The sequence below is a fragment of the Rhipicephalus sanguineus genome, chromosome 8 (genome assembly GCF_013339695.2).
Source record: "Rhipicephalus sanguineus isolate Rsan-2018 chromosome 8, BIME_Rsan_1.4, whole genome shotgun sequence".
In the NCBI taxonomy this organism is placed as follows: Eukaryota; Metazoa; Arthropoda; class Arachnida; order Ixodida; family Ixodidae; genus Rhipicephalus; species Rhipicephalus sanguineus.
Genome location: NC_051183.1, coordinates 70491307 through 70506347, shown reverse-complemented (window position 1 = coordinate 70506347; position 15041 = coordinate 70491307). Strand labels below are relative to the sequence as shown.

Genomic DNA, 15041 nt, shown 5'->3' with positions numbered 1-15041 from the left:
CTGTGCGTTGTTGAACAATAAAAAATTCGCAGCCTGCGCGCTAACTAAAAGCCAAATTCTTCCGTCTCTCACTCCCCATTAGCAGCCATTGGCATGTTCCAGGAGGAAACGTTAATAGAAGTAGAAGTGTAAGTGTTAGCTAAAAGCCGACTTCTTCTGTCTCTCATTCCCATTAGCAGCCATTGTTTACCTCCAAGGTAGTGCCTGGTGAGATTTCTCCTTTGCGTGAATAAACAATAAAAATTTTGTTCAAAACGCCGTTAATTGATGAAATAAACCAACGAAAGACGCCAGATGTTTTGTAAAAGCAAAACGAAAGAACGCCAGATGTTTCTAAAGCAAAACGAAAAAACGCCAGCCGCTTAACGAAAGACGCCAGATGTTTTCTAAAGCAATGGTTTTTTAAACAATGAAAATTCACAGCGTACATGTAAAATTAAAGTGAGCTGCAAGTCGTCATAACTCTCATCGAACCTTTTGTATAAACGCGCCCGATCTCACGTCGGTGATGATGTACTGGGCAGAATTTACGGAAGATTCACGGTTTACCGATGAACCTCCGCAGCTTCGCCCACTCATCATCCTTCGCTCCGTGGATATGCTGTGATTTTCATCAAATGAAGAAGCGATTCCTGTGCTGTGGATGAGTACTTTTCAGAACTTCCACTAGTTCATTTTAAGGATTGAATACTGGCTCTGGAACATCGATGTACCAAGTGTGTAGAGTTGAGAGGAGACTATGTTAAAAAATGAAAATAATTTTGAAGGTCCAAAATGACTTTTTTCATTTGTGTGACGTTTGATACATGAGCAGTAATGGTGTAGAAGTGCACAGGACACGTCTTTTTTTATTGTATTACAGGCGATCCTGGCATTCAGCACACTGATCAAGCACCAAGTGCAAATTACGAGCTACTCAAATAAGTTATTGCGACATGCTAAAAGTTTCTGATTGGTAATTTTACCGTAACGGGAGACTACATACACCACTCGTAAAATATTGTATAGTAAAAATGCCAATAAAACATATGCAAAAAAATTGTCACTTGATCCATGCCACATTCAAGGCATGTTTCACCCTGAACGTCACTTTTCTCAAAATACTCCTACCCAGACGTGTAATAAGCACTAGTGGAATGCTTCTGTGCAGGCAGTCAGTTACTATTGAGTGGTTATTATTAGAGTAGTTACCTCGCTATAATGGTTCTACCAAAAGTAAAGAAAAATGCCTGGAGGTGGCGCTTCTGCCATGTGAACTACAGCACCTTACAGTTGAAAGTTTGAATAGGTGCTTGCGAAATGAAGTCAGGTATTGATATTTTGGATTTTTAAATATGAATTTATTGGCCCATAATAATACTGTTTTCAAATTCGCTGAGGGCTATTGAAAGATGAAGAATTCCGAAAGAATGAATATATGCGCCGCTTGCTGTTGAAGTACAAAGGCGTTCATAAATATGGTCAGCTTTATAGTTGGTTTCACTTTATACGAAGTCATAGGTACGCATAGCTTCTTTTTTATATAGGTCCGGGTGTTATAGAGATTGTGTCTGTTAAAGTAATGATAATGCGAAAGATTCACCATGCACACGATTTTGTTCGTTCATGCATTTCTTTGCACGCTTCTGTGTCTCAGTGGAAGTAGTATCACTGATATTGCTGTTATGATATTTGAGCTTCTGACAACGTCCTTTCACATGAAACTGCAATATTGAACCAAGGAAGAGTTTTAGAAATTTGAACGTATGTTTAAGGCTGTCGAAGTTTTCGATGTATCCCACGAGTGCGGGTACATCTTTCTCCAATCGGTGATGCCTATACTGGACTTCTACTTTGCTCTTACGCAATCAGAGGATAATCCATGCTGGTGAATTCGGTGAACATTGCAATAAATTACTAACATCTTGGCGGTGGCATGCGGGATAGTTCTGTAAACACGCAATTCATTGGGCGTACAATTCCTTCAGCCTTGTCGACATCATGTTTCGCCATTCGTTATTTATGCTGTTGCATACTAGAAACGATTGACGTAATGCTAGTGCACTGTGTATCCCATCTCAAAGAATCAGGTTGCTTAATATTAAACTTTCTTCACTTAGGCACCAGTAAAGAAGGACCCGTAAAGACTGGTACAATCGGCCCCCAAGCACCGAGTGTCCCGCTCCGTGCAGTCGCACCTATGCTTCAGAAGCCAAGCTTTCCACTTACGCCACCTCTAAACCAAAGCCTTCTACAGCAAACACCAACGACTCAAAAAATAGGTGAATACAAACGGCTACAATTTACTCGCACAATTGAAATGCTTGTTGGAATGCGAGTAAAGTGTAAAATCTTTCTCATAGAGTAAGGCTGCTAAATATTAATCTTTCTTAACTAGGGATAAGTGAAGAAGGGCCCGTAAAGACTGGTACCATCGGCCCCCAAGCACCGAGTTTTCCAGTCCTTCCCGTCGCCCCTGTGCTTCAGACGCCAAGCCTACCACTTACGCCGCCTCTAAACCAAAATCGTCTGCAGAAACGACCACCGACTCAAAAAATAGGTGAATGCAAACGGCTACATCTTACTTGCACAATTGAAACGCTTGTTGGAATGCTAGTAAACTAGTTTTTTCATATAATAAGGCTGCTTAATATGAAACTTTCTTAACTAGGAACAAGTAAAGAAGGACCCGTAAAGACTGGTACCAGTGGCCCCCAAGCACCGAGTGTCCCGCTCCATTCCTTCGCACCTATGCCTCAGAAACCAAGCTTGCCACTTACGCCGCCTCTAAACCAAAATCTTCTACAGCAACGACCAACGACTCAAAAAATAGGTGAATGCAAACGGCTGCAACCTACTTGCACAGCAGAAATGCTTGTTGGATTTCTAGTAAAGTGTAAAATCATTCTCATACAGTAAGGCTGCTTAGTAATAAACTTTCTTAACTGCTCAGTATTAAACTTTCTTAACTAGGGATAAGTCATGAAGGACCCGTGAAGAGTGGTACCATCGGCCCCCAAGCACCCAGTTTTCCAGTCCTTCCCGTCGCCCCTGTGCTTCAGACGCCAAGCCTGCCACTTACGCCACCACTGAACCAACATCTTCTACAGAAACCACAGGTGACACAAAAAATAGGTAAATACAAGCGGCTACATCTTACATGCACAATAGAAACGCTTATTGGAATGCTAGTAAACTGTAAATTTTTCTCATATAATAAGGCTGCTTAATATGAAACTTTCTTAACTAGCGACAAGTGAAGAAGGGCTAGTAAAGACTGCTACCAAAGGCCCCCAAACACCGAGCCTCCCGGTCCATCCCGTCGCACCTGTGCCTCAGAAGCCAAGCTTACCACCTACGCCGCCTCTCAGCCAAACTCTTCTGCAGCAACGACCAACAACTCAAAAAGGAGGTCAGTGCCACGTCTTATTTGCACAATAGAAACGCTTTTTGTGATGTTAATACAATGTAGCACTTCTAATGAAATGAGGTTTCCTAATGTTAAACGTTCTTCTCTTAGGCACAAGGGAAGAAGGTGCTGTAAAAACTGGTACCAGCGGCCCCCTAGTACCCAGCCTTCCGGTCAGTCCAGTCGCACCTGTGCTTCCGAAACCAAACCTGCCAGCTGTCCCACCTCTAAACCAAATTGTTATACAGAAGCGACCAACAAAGCAAAAAATAGGTAAGTGCAAACGTCCACGTTTTACCTTGATAATATAATTGTGTCACTGTAAGTAACGCCATGAACTCGTCCGGGATATCAAGTATGATGCTCTAAATAATAGCTATATAAATATATATATATATATATATATATATATATATATATATATATATATATATATATATATATATATATATATATATACATATATATATATATACATGAATGAAGGAAAGAAGTGTTAATTTCAAGGGCTCGTTCTCTTTGTTATACACAATATTAATGAGAACTAACAGACAATAATGCCAAGGAAAGTATAGGGGATGTTTTTAGTAATAAATGTAAGGTAATTGTGAAGAAAGAAAAGTGGACGAAAAGATAGCTTGCCGCGGGCAGGGACCGAACCTGCGACCTTCGAATAACGCGTCCGATGCTTTACCAACTGAGCTACCACGGCGGCCATCCCCCCGTCCACTTTATGGTGTATATGTGTGCATTTAAACGTGGGAGCGTCAGTCAGCGCCGCCAGTAGCCATATATAGATATATATATATATATATATATATATATATATATATATATATATATATATATATATATATATATATATATATATATATATATATATATATATATATATAGACATATATATATATTGTCACGCAAAGGTCAAGAAGCACACTTTAATTAATAGCTTAAACTGGGCGAACTTGTGCCCTATAAACAAACAAGTTAGATAAAACAATGGCTATGTCTATCCTGCAGGAACGCCTTCCTCTTGTTCACCAGAGTTCGGCACCTCTTCTTCTTTTCTTTTCCCGTGCAGTTCGCACGTGCCTGAGTTGTCAGCGGTGATCCTGGCGTGCTCCATCGACGCTTTGCTTCCTCTGTTTCCCACTCACGCCGTAGACAACGTGGAGGGCGTAGCAACTGCTGGGGCGCGTAATTTGAATGTATCTTGCGTCATTATTCCCCTTCCGAGAATGCATCGTCCCGATGCTTGTTTTGGTTGCAGGCTAGTATTTAAAGTAATTGCCGGTAGAAACAGGCATCAACCGGCAGTGGTGCTTGATACATTATTGCCTTTCGTAGTATGGCTTCATTCGGACGACGTGCACAGTTTCTGTGCGATGCCGCCGTTTCGCTGATGTTACTTGCTCTTCTGGGACAACTTCATAGTTCAATGGACCAAGCTGGCGAAGTACCTTGTAAGGACCAAAATAACGCCGAAGTAGCTTTTCGGAGAGCCCACGTACGCGTACGGGTGTCCATACCCATACTTTATCTCCAGGAGCGTACTTGACGTCTCTTCGTCGCAAATTATACCGATTGGCATCGTCTTTTTGTTGCTGCCGAATGCGATGTCGCGCAAGCTGCCTTGCTTCTTCAGCTCTTTGCGTGAAGTCGCTGGTACTATCGTCGTGGTCGGAGTAATTGTCATCGACCGGTAGCATTGCATCCAGGGGGGTGGTAACAGTTCTGCCAAAAACAAGTTGAAAAGGTGTCATTCGCGTCGTCTCTTGCACAGCGGTATTGTATGCGAATGTTGCGTACGGTAATATTTGTCCCATGTTCGGTGCTCTACGTCCACGTACATCGACAGCATGTCAGTCAACGTTCTATTCAGCCGCTCTGTCAGTCCATTCGCTTGGGGATGATACGCTGTTGTTTTTCTATGGCAGGTGTGCGTCAATTTCATAATGGAATTTGTCAACTCAGCTGTAAACGCTGTTCCTCGGTCCGTGATCAGCACTTTAGGAGCGCCATGCCGCGGTACGATGTTGGTCACAAAGAATTCGGCCACTTCGACGGCCGTTCCCCGAACAAGAGACGCTGTCTCAGCATATCGCGTTAAATAGTCCGTTGCAACGATGATCCATCGCTTCCCTGACAACGAAGTGGGAAATGGGCCAAGTAAGTCCATTCCCACTTGTGCGAAAGGGGCTTCTGGTGGCTCTATAGGTTGGAGGAGACCTGCTGGCTTCAGTGATGGTGTTTTACGTCTTTGGCAATCCCGGCAAGTTCTTACGTAGTGCTGCACAGAATTTTGTAACTTTGGCCAGTAATATTTCGTGCGAATACGTGCCAACGTTCTGCTTACTCCTAAGTGTCCTGCTGACGGGTCATCGTGGCATGCTTCCAAGATCTCGGGTCGTAACGCTGTAGGGACGACAAGCAGGAATGTCTCTGTACTATGTTCGAAATTTCTCTTATACAAGACGTCATTTCGGAGGACGAACGACGACAAGCCACGGGAAAAAGCACGAGGAATACTGACGGGCTGTCCCTCTAAGTACTTGATAAGGAGCACTAATTCAGGGTCAGATTTCTGGTGCTGTGCCATTTGCGACGAAGTCACGGCTCCTAAAAAAGGAATGTCTAGTCCACTTTCCGTGGAGGCGGCTTCCGTGCATTCAACTGGTGCACGTGACAAACAGTCAGCATCACTATGCTTGCGACCGGACTTGTAGACAACCGTTATGTCGTATTCCTGCAATCGCAGGCTCCATCTCGCAAGACGTCCTGACGGATCTTTAAGATTTGCCAGCCAGCAGAGTGAATGGTGGTCACTGATGGCTCGGAAAGGTCTGCCGTATAAGTATGGCCGAAACTTACTGATGGCCCAAACCACCGCGAGGCATTCTTTTTCTGTCGTCGAGTAGTTGATCTCGGCCTTCGAAAGTGTACGACTAGCGTACGCAATGACCCGCTCTACACCATTCTGCCACTGAATGAGCACGGCCCCGAGACCTAAGTTGCTTGCGTCTGTGTGAATATCAGTCTTGGCTTTCTCGTCAAAATGTGCGAGGACTGGGTGGCTCTGAAGGCGCTGTCGCAGTTCGTTGAAGGCATCCTGCTGTTCCTTCAGCCAAATGAAACGCGCGTCGTCCTTTGTCAGCCGCGTTAGTGGTTCGGCAGTCTTCGAAAAATTTTTGACAAAGCGACGGTAATAAGCGCAAAGTCCGTTGGTTGTGGAAATTTTTCTACTGCCGCTGTCTTCTCAGGGTCCGGACGAATGCCTTCAGCACTGACGACATGGCCAAGAAAGAGGAGCTCTTGGAAACCGAAGTGACATTTCTGTGGCTTTATCGTCAGATCTGCCGTACTAATGGCTTTCAGCACAGATCGCAGTCGTTCTACATGCTGCTCAAAGGTAGCAGAAAAAACCACAACATCGTCAAGATAAACGAGACAGGACTGCCACTTTAGTCCGGAGAGCACACTGTCCATCATCCGCTGAAACGTTGCGGGAGCTGAACAAAGGCCGAATGGAAGTACCTTGAATTCGTATAGCCCGTCCGGTGTCACGAATGCAGTCTTCTCGCGATCTCGTTCGTCCACTTCGATCTGCCAGTATCCGCTTTTTAGGTCTAGGGAAGAAAAGAACTTCGCATCTCTTAGTCTATCCAGAGTATCATCAATTCTCGGAAGAGGATAAACATCTCGCTTAGTGATGGAGTTCAGCTTTCGGTAGTCAATACAGAAGCGTAGGGACTGGTCTTTTTTCTTTACAAGTACCACCGGCGACGCCCACGGACTGGCGGATGGCTGAATTACGTCGTCTCTGAGCATTTCCTCGACCTGATTTCCGATAGCTTCTCTTTCTTTTGTGACACCCTGTAGGGGCGCTGGTAGATAGGTCTGACTGACTCGTCGACAATGATGCGATGTTTGGTAATAGGCGTTCGTCGGACTTTGGATGACATTGAAAAGCATGCGACGAATTCTCTCACGAGGTCCTCTATTTGTTCTTTCTGGCTTGGCAATAGTCGCTGGTCGATGTCAATGGACTCGAGTACAGAATCCACGTCTTGGGAATCAGGTGGTGACGTCTCAGAGGCGCTCAGGTCCGCAACTTGGACGAAGTCATGGATGCTTGCAATGACGGTTCCCTTTGCTAGGTGCTGTACCTCATTTCCAAAGTTTGTGAGCAAGACGTTAGCACATCCGTCACGAAGCTGGACAAGGCCTCTTGCCATGCAGATTCCCTTTTTGAGTATGAGTCCAGTGTTGCTGTCGGCGAGCCCTTTATGATCACTGAACGCATTGCTCCTTACTGTAACAGCTATGCTGGACCTCGGAGGTACCACCACGTCGTCGTCCGCAATGCAAAGATCATTCACTTTTTCTTCTGTGTCAAACGTTGCAATCGCGTGCCTCGTAGAAAATGAGACGCATGATTCCGGCAAGTTAATTACAGCGCCGTTAGCCTTCAGGAAGTCCATACCAATAATTAAGTCTCTAGAGCATTCCGGAAGCACCACGAAACTTGCGACGTATGTAAAGCCCCTTATTCCTATTCTAGCCGTACACATTCCCGTCGGGTCGATGAGGTGTCCCCCTGCGGTGCGAACTTGCGGTCTATTCCAAGGAGTCAGTACCTTGTTCAGTGTCCTGGCAAGGTCGCCACTGATTACTGAGTAATCCGCACCTGTATCCACTAGTGCGTTCACTTCGCAGCCGTCGACGAATACACGCAAGTCGGAAGCGACGTCGCGATCACTGCAGCGGCTTCTTAGTCCGTCGTCGTCGTTCGGAGTCAGCGATGGAGGTTCTTCTGTTTCAGCGTCGGCAGCGGCCTTACCTCCACAGGTCGCTGACTCTAGTTTTCCCGACGCGGACTCTGTGAACGGCGCCTTGGAGTGGGAGAGGCTGATGATCGACGGGGGCTCGGCGACCGATATCTCAATGGCGCTGTGGAGCGAGGCTGATGTTGCTGAAGGTCATGTGGGCCCTGACGAGTTGACAGGTATTGCTCAATTTCGAAAGGACGCTCACCGTTTCGAGGCCGAGGTGCATTCACTGCGAAACCACGAAGCCCCGCCTGGCGATATTGGCACATTCGATAGAGGTGGCCGGCCTCTCCACAGTGGTAGCAGAGAGGTACTCTGTCAGGAGTGCGCCATATATCTGTCTTCCTTGGTCTCCTATCCGGTGGCGGGGGCGTGCTCGATGACGCAGTGCTGTACACCGAAGTGGCTGCGATGTCCATACGGGCGGGAGGCCCTTGCAGTAGAGCGTCGGCATATGAGGATCTCTGCGGTCGCTGCGGTGGCGCTTCTGTCTGGGCGTATTGCTGAGGTCCCCGAATGGGTTGGGGATCCCGAACGGCCATTCTCACTTCCTCGCGCACCACGTCGGCCAGTGACGACACAGCTGGAGCGCTATGGTCCAACCGCTGCCTCTGGAGCTCCTCTCGCACTACAGATCGCACCAGTTCACGCAAGAACTCCACGCTGTTTCCAAATACAGCCGGCACTGAGTCTATGGAGGCAATGCCCAGATCCCGGTTGTACATCCTCGCTCGTTGCTGAAGCGTTCTTTCCATTGTGGCTGCCTCAGAGCGGAACTCAGCGACGGTAGACGGTGGACTCCGAACCAAACCAGCAAACAGTTCCTGTTTCACACCTCGCATTAGATGGCGAAGCTTTTTGTCCTCGCTCATGTTCGGATCTGCTCGGCGGAAGAGACGGGACATGTCCTCTACATACATGGCCACACTTTCATTATTCCGCTGGTTTCTTGCTTGTAGAGCAGCTTCGGCTCTCTCCCTGCGATCAGTACTCGGGTAGGTGGCAAGCAGCTCCCGTCGGAAGTCATCCCAGGACAAGATGGCAGCCTCGTGGTTTTCAAACCACGTTCGTGCAGAGTCTTCCAGCGCAAAGTAAACACGTCGTAGCTTGCGATCCACATCCCAGCCGTTGACCTTCGCGACGCGCTCAAAGCGTTCGAGCCAGTCCTCTGCGTCTTCGTATGCGTCGCCGTGGAAAGGTTCGGGCGTCATCGGCGGATCCACTATAATTTGTGCTGGCGTGACCTGAGAAGTCATTTTGGTAGCGTCTTCGCTGACAGCTGCTGCTGTTCTTGTGCAACACAAAGGTGAAAACTCGGGGACCTCACCGCGTAGGCGACGACTGCTGCGCTGATGAACAGGAGTCAGCTCGTCGGGTCCAAGTCTTCTTTGCTCCGGGCCGCTTCCTCCAACTTCAGAAGAGCTTGGGTTCATACCCAGCACCTCCACCAGATTTGTCACGCAAAGGTCAAGAAGCACACTTTAATTAATAGCTTAAACTGGGCGAACTTGTGCCCTATAAACAAACAAGTTAGATAAAACAATGGCTAAGTCTATCCTGCAGGAACGCCTTCCTCTTGTTCACCAGAGTTCGGCACCTCTTCTTCTTTTCTTGTCCCGTGCAGTTCGCACGTGCCTGAGTTGTCAGCGGTGATCCTGGCATGCTCCATCGACGCTTTGCTTCCTCTGTTTCCCACGCACGCCGTAGACAACGTGGAGGGCGTAGCAACTGCTGGGGCGCGTAATTTGAATGTATCTTGCGTCAATATTGATGTTATATATGAAGAAGGCACAAACAACACTGATTGCCTCCCTTGTGGAGCTTGCGGGAAGAAGCCAATCATGATCAAGAAATTCAATCTGAATGGCCAGATCGTGATAAGAAGTGACCGTTTGACACCAGCGTTGCAAAAGCCTTGGGTACTGTCGTATAAGGCGTCACTGCCGACTACGGCGCCAGGAGATGGCACGTGCTCGGCGGCCGCCTCAGCGAAGACGACGAAGAGGAAATAAAGAATGAGGAACGAATGTTTCCTTTGATCCTTTACCATGAAACATACCTGCCGTCTCTGCAAACTAGGTTTCGTATTCTAACAGTCCAGACATTTCTAAACATCTATGCCTCCCCACAGAGACGCTCGCAATATATATTTCTTTGCGAACCGTCCAGATTTTTTGATTGTGAGTGGTCTCGGTTACATCGCCCTCAAATAATTTTCGTACAGCAGCTGTTGGAGCCGTTACAAGTAACAATGCGCGAAATAAGTTTCCCAAGTGTACTCAATCATAAAACAATAATAGAATTTGATGATATATTTCCAAAAAATGCTAAACTATTGCCTATTAGATATTTAAACGGCTTGTTGAGCGACCACCTTAAGAGTCTACGGATAAGTTCAGTCATAGCCACAGATGCCTCCGTTGCAGATGAGAAGGCAGGAGTGGGCATTTATTCAACAGCTTTAAACTGGTCCTTTTCTCTTCGACTGCCCGATTTTACGCCAATATTCCAGGCAGAATTAATGGCAATTATTCTGGCATTGCGCAAACTCCCAGCATCTATTTCTTCAGTGGTTATATTGACCGACTCTTTGTCAGTCTGCACTGCTTTGACAGTACCAAAGTCATCGAGCTGCCTGTCAGAATTATATACATATATGCCCAATCATGTACGTATTGTCCGTTTGGTTTGGGTACCAGGTCATACTGGAATAACTCTAAATGAAGCAGCGGACACATTGGCGGCGGCATCAATTCAGGGCCCGGTCTTGAAGGTTCTAAGACCCTCCTCCCAAAATACTATCGCACGATTTCGATATTTTTGTATTCGAGAGGAACACACACGATCTTCTGTTCTAAACGGGGCAGACTTTCAGCACCTTAGGTTTCCATGGCATAGTTCATGGTGTGGCACAAGACAATTAGAAGTTACGTTAACTAGATTGCGATGCAGAATTCCCTCTTTAAATTTTTACTTACACAGGCCTGGTTTTGTTCCTTCCCCTCAATGTTGTTATTGTTCGCAAGCAGAAACCATAGAGCATTTTTTCACAGAATGTCGCAGATATCAACATCTAAGGCAAAGATTTCTTGAACCTCCTTTCCGAAAACTTGGGCTTGAGCTTTCCGTAACGGCATTACTCTCCCTGGGGGCGTCGGCACTGGGTCACTGCAACAGGGACATATGTGAGGCAGTAATTAACTATATAAACGAATCAAAAAGACTGCCATGCTAATATTTCTAGTACACACCGGTGATTTATTTATTTCATTTATCGTTCATTATTTATTTAATGCTTTTATTTAACCAACTCTTTCTCTTCCATTTTTTTTCTATCTCTTTAGCATTCAATTGGGAAACCGCGAACACAAATAACATTTTCGCTTACCTAAAATTATCTCTTGAGAATTATCCTTTTTTTTTTTTTCTCCCCCCCCCCCTTTTTTTTTTTCACTCACACATCCTACTGCCGCACGATTCGTGGCCGATCCCCCGTGGTGGGTTGTGCCATTCCTCTAGGATCAACCAACCAACCAACTTTGATGTGCCTTAATTGATATGCACGACACAACATATTTTGGCGACGAAGATTTACGAGCCCATGTGCTACCGGTCTGACCTTCATCTTCGTGAGTGTTGTACGTACGCCTGTCGTCCTCTACGATGAGTGTTTCTGGACTACAACCACCACCCCCGTTCCTGCCGTCACCTGGACACCCGGTCATCCCTTGGGAGCAATGGATACAAGCCTTCAAGAATTACATGGTTGCTTCGGGCGCCTCCGACCTACCTGCTCTTTGGCGGAAGGCGATTCCGCTCAACTGCTTGGGCTTGGAAGGACAGCGCATCTTCCAGACTCTGACGGCAACGGACGACCCGGGCCTTGCGGCTTCGAGCCCCACGGAAGGGACGTTGGCGTCTCCTAGCCCGGATGACTTCGACCGTGCCATCGCGACGCTGGAAGGTCATTTCAGGAGCAAGGTGAACGTCACTACTGCGCGTCACCGGTTTCGTCGACGTACACAAGCCCCAGGTGAGACTGCGGCGGATTACATCACCGCTCTGAGAAGTTTGGTAGGAGCGTGCGATTTTGGTGACTTGGCGGACGACATGATACGCGACCAGCTGATAGAGAAAACGACCAGTGAGTATTTACGTGAACGCCTTCTGCTGGAAGAGTCCCTAACGCTTTCAAGGGCCCTTACTATTGCAAAACAGCATGATCAGGCGACAAGTGAAGCCAGAGAACTGTCCCGAAAGGAATTACAAGTTCATCGTGTTAAAAATAATTCAGAGGAGAGAGAGAGAAGCATTGTAGCACGTGCACATGCTATAAGACGCAAAGTCAAAGTCAACGATCCTTCAAAGAGCAGGAATGCTATCGTTGTGGTTCGGCGGAGCACCTTGCAAATAGCCCTCAGTGCAAGGCCAAGACACATAAGTGTCGAAAATGTGAGAAAATTGGCCATTTGGAAAAGGTGTGCAAGTCGCTACGAAAGTTCGCGAAAAATGTTCAGCATGTCGCGGAAGATAGCGATACAGCTGACCCAGACGATCACTTAAGTGTGTGTCAAATCTGGAGCCGAAAGAAAGGAATTTACGCAGTATTAGAAATTGAGGGAATTTCTGTGTCATTCTTGATAGACACTGGATCATCGGTTTCCATTCTGGCTGAGGACCTTTACAAACGTCACTTTTCTAAAGTGTATCCTCTGACATCTACGTCCGTTCAGCTTCTCGACTATTCCAAGTCCGCCATTCCAATTCAAGGATGTTTCATTGCTGCGGCCTCATTCCATGGTCGATGCACTTCTATCTTATTGTACGTTGTGCCTGGAGGAACAACCATTCTTGGATTAGATGGCATCGCGGCTCTGGACATGAAGATTCAGGGGTCACCGCTTAAGTGTCTTCTGATGACGCAAGAAACTCCTGTGTTGCCTGAAGAGTTACGTTTCGAATTCGAGCACCTATTTTCAAAAGAGCTCGGAACTGTTAAAGGCTTCTGTCACAAGGTCAAAGTTCGCGCGTCTGTTCAACCAGTGGCCAGCAAGCTGAGACGGCTGCCACTTGTCATTCGCGAGCAAGTCTCGGCAGAAATACAAAAATTAGAAGCCCAGGGCATCATTGAGCGCGTCGACTCGTCAGAGTGGGTGTCACCCATTGTGGTAGCTAGGAAAAAGGATGGCTCGATTCGCATGTGCGTTGACCTACGGGAGCCAAACAAAGCTGTGGTAGTGGACAGTTTTCCTTTGCCACAAACTGAAGAACTACTGAACAGCTTGGCTGGGGCGCAGCGATTCTCAAAGCTCGACTTAGCTTCTGCGTACCACCAGTTACCACTCAGTCCAGAGAGCCGTGACCTTACTACCTTCATAACTCATGACGGACTCTTTCGCTTCAAAAGGGTTTGCTTCGGACTAGCATCGGCGCCCTCAGCATTTCAAAAGATGATGCATTGATCCTAAAAGGGTGCAAATGCGTCTTATTTTACATTGACGACATCATCGTGTATGGACGCTCCCGCGAGGATCATCTGGGCAATTTGCGCGCTGTTTTGAAACGGCTCTCTGATGCGGGCCTCAGGTTGAACCACAAGTGTGTTTTTGACGTCGCAGAGCTGACTTTTCTTGGTCATGTTGTCAGCGCTAGATGGTTATTCCCACTTATGTCATCCATTGAGGCGATAACCAAGGCACCCTCACCTAAAAACATCAACGAACTTCGTTCGATGCTGGGACTAGCAGGTTTCTACTCCAAGTTCATCCCCCATTTTTCTGACGTTGTGGAGCCAATGCGTGCCTTGCTTCGAGGAAATGCACCTTTCGTTTGGACTGCGGCAGCACAAGGCAGTTTGGAGCGACTGAAAGCTCTTCTAACATCTTGCGAGGTTCTTCATCTTTTCGATCCTCACTTACCGGTGTACGTCACGACTGATGCCTCAGGATATGGATTAGGTGCGGTACTTCAGCAAGATAACGGAACCTCACTGCAAACTGTCGCGTTCGCCTCGCGTACCCTGCAGCCACATGAACGGCAGTACTCAGTTGGCGAACGCGAGGCTCTTGCCTGCGTCTGGGCTTGCGAACATTGGCACGTTTACCTGTGGGGGAGACCTTTCATCTTACGGACTGACCATGCGGCATTGGTTACGCTTCTTTCAACGAAAGGTACCGGTCACCGTCCATTAAGGATTGCGCGCTGGTCCTCACGGTTGCTGTGCTACAACTACACCGTGGAATACAGAAAGGGTAGCGAAAACGTCGTGGCTGACGCTCTTTCCCGGCTGCCCGTACAGAGTTTACTCCGCGATGCACCCGAAGAAGAATTCATATGCTTCCTGTCTCCAGTCGTTACCATGCAAGAGCTTCAAGAAGCCAGTGCCAACGACCCCGCTCTCTCTCAAGCCAAGCACTTCACGATTACTTCTTGGCCTGACAAAAAATCCTTGTCGAAAGAGCTGCTGGCTTACTTTCATGTGCGAGCTGAACTCTCACTTGTAAATGATATCTTGTGCCGGGGTGAAAGGATTGTCGTGCCAGCGTCTATGACACGCCGTTTTATGGATCTGGCCCATGAGTCACATCCAGGCATTAGTCGCACCAAAGCTCGCCTGAGAGAGTCCTATTGGTGGCCGTGCATGGACAGTCACATTGAAGAGCTTGTGCGCACATGTGTGATTTGCCAGTCCTGTGACAAGTCTGCACGTACCTCTGCAGCGCCAATGCAACCCGTTCCTCTTCCTGACAAAGCTTGGGAAAAAGTTGCAATCGACATCGTAGGACCTTTCACGCAAGCTTCAGCCGACTGCCGTTTTGCCATTA

At 47.1% G+C, this 15041-nt stretch overlaps 1 protein-coding gene across 1 annotated transcript in view; it reads left to right on the top strand.

The window, feature by feature from the left end:
• LOC119403309 (uncharacterized) overlaps nucleotides 1–4663 on the top strand; it is a 49831-nt gene extending 45168 nt beyond the window's left edge. Inside the window, exons 17-23 of the mRNA XM_049418268.1 lie at nucleotides 2100–2261; nucleotides 2378–2539; nucleotides 2651–2812; nucleotides 2953–3114; nucleotides 3230–3391; nucleotides 3500–3661; nucleotides 4659–4663. Of these exons, the coding sequence (XP_049274225.1) occupies nucleotides 2100–2261; nucleotides 2378–2539; nucleotides 2651–2812; nucleotides 2953–3114; nucleotides 3230–3391; nucleotides 3500–3661; nucleotides 4659–4663 (977 nt within the window). The remainder of the gene's footprint in view (nucleotides 1–2099; nucleotides 2262–2377; nucleotides 2540–2650; nucleotides 2813–2952; nucleotides 3115–3229; nucleotides 3392–3499; nucleotides 3662–4658) is intronic.
• The last annotated feature ends 10378 nt before the right edge of the window (nucleotides 4664–15041 follow it).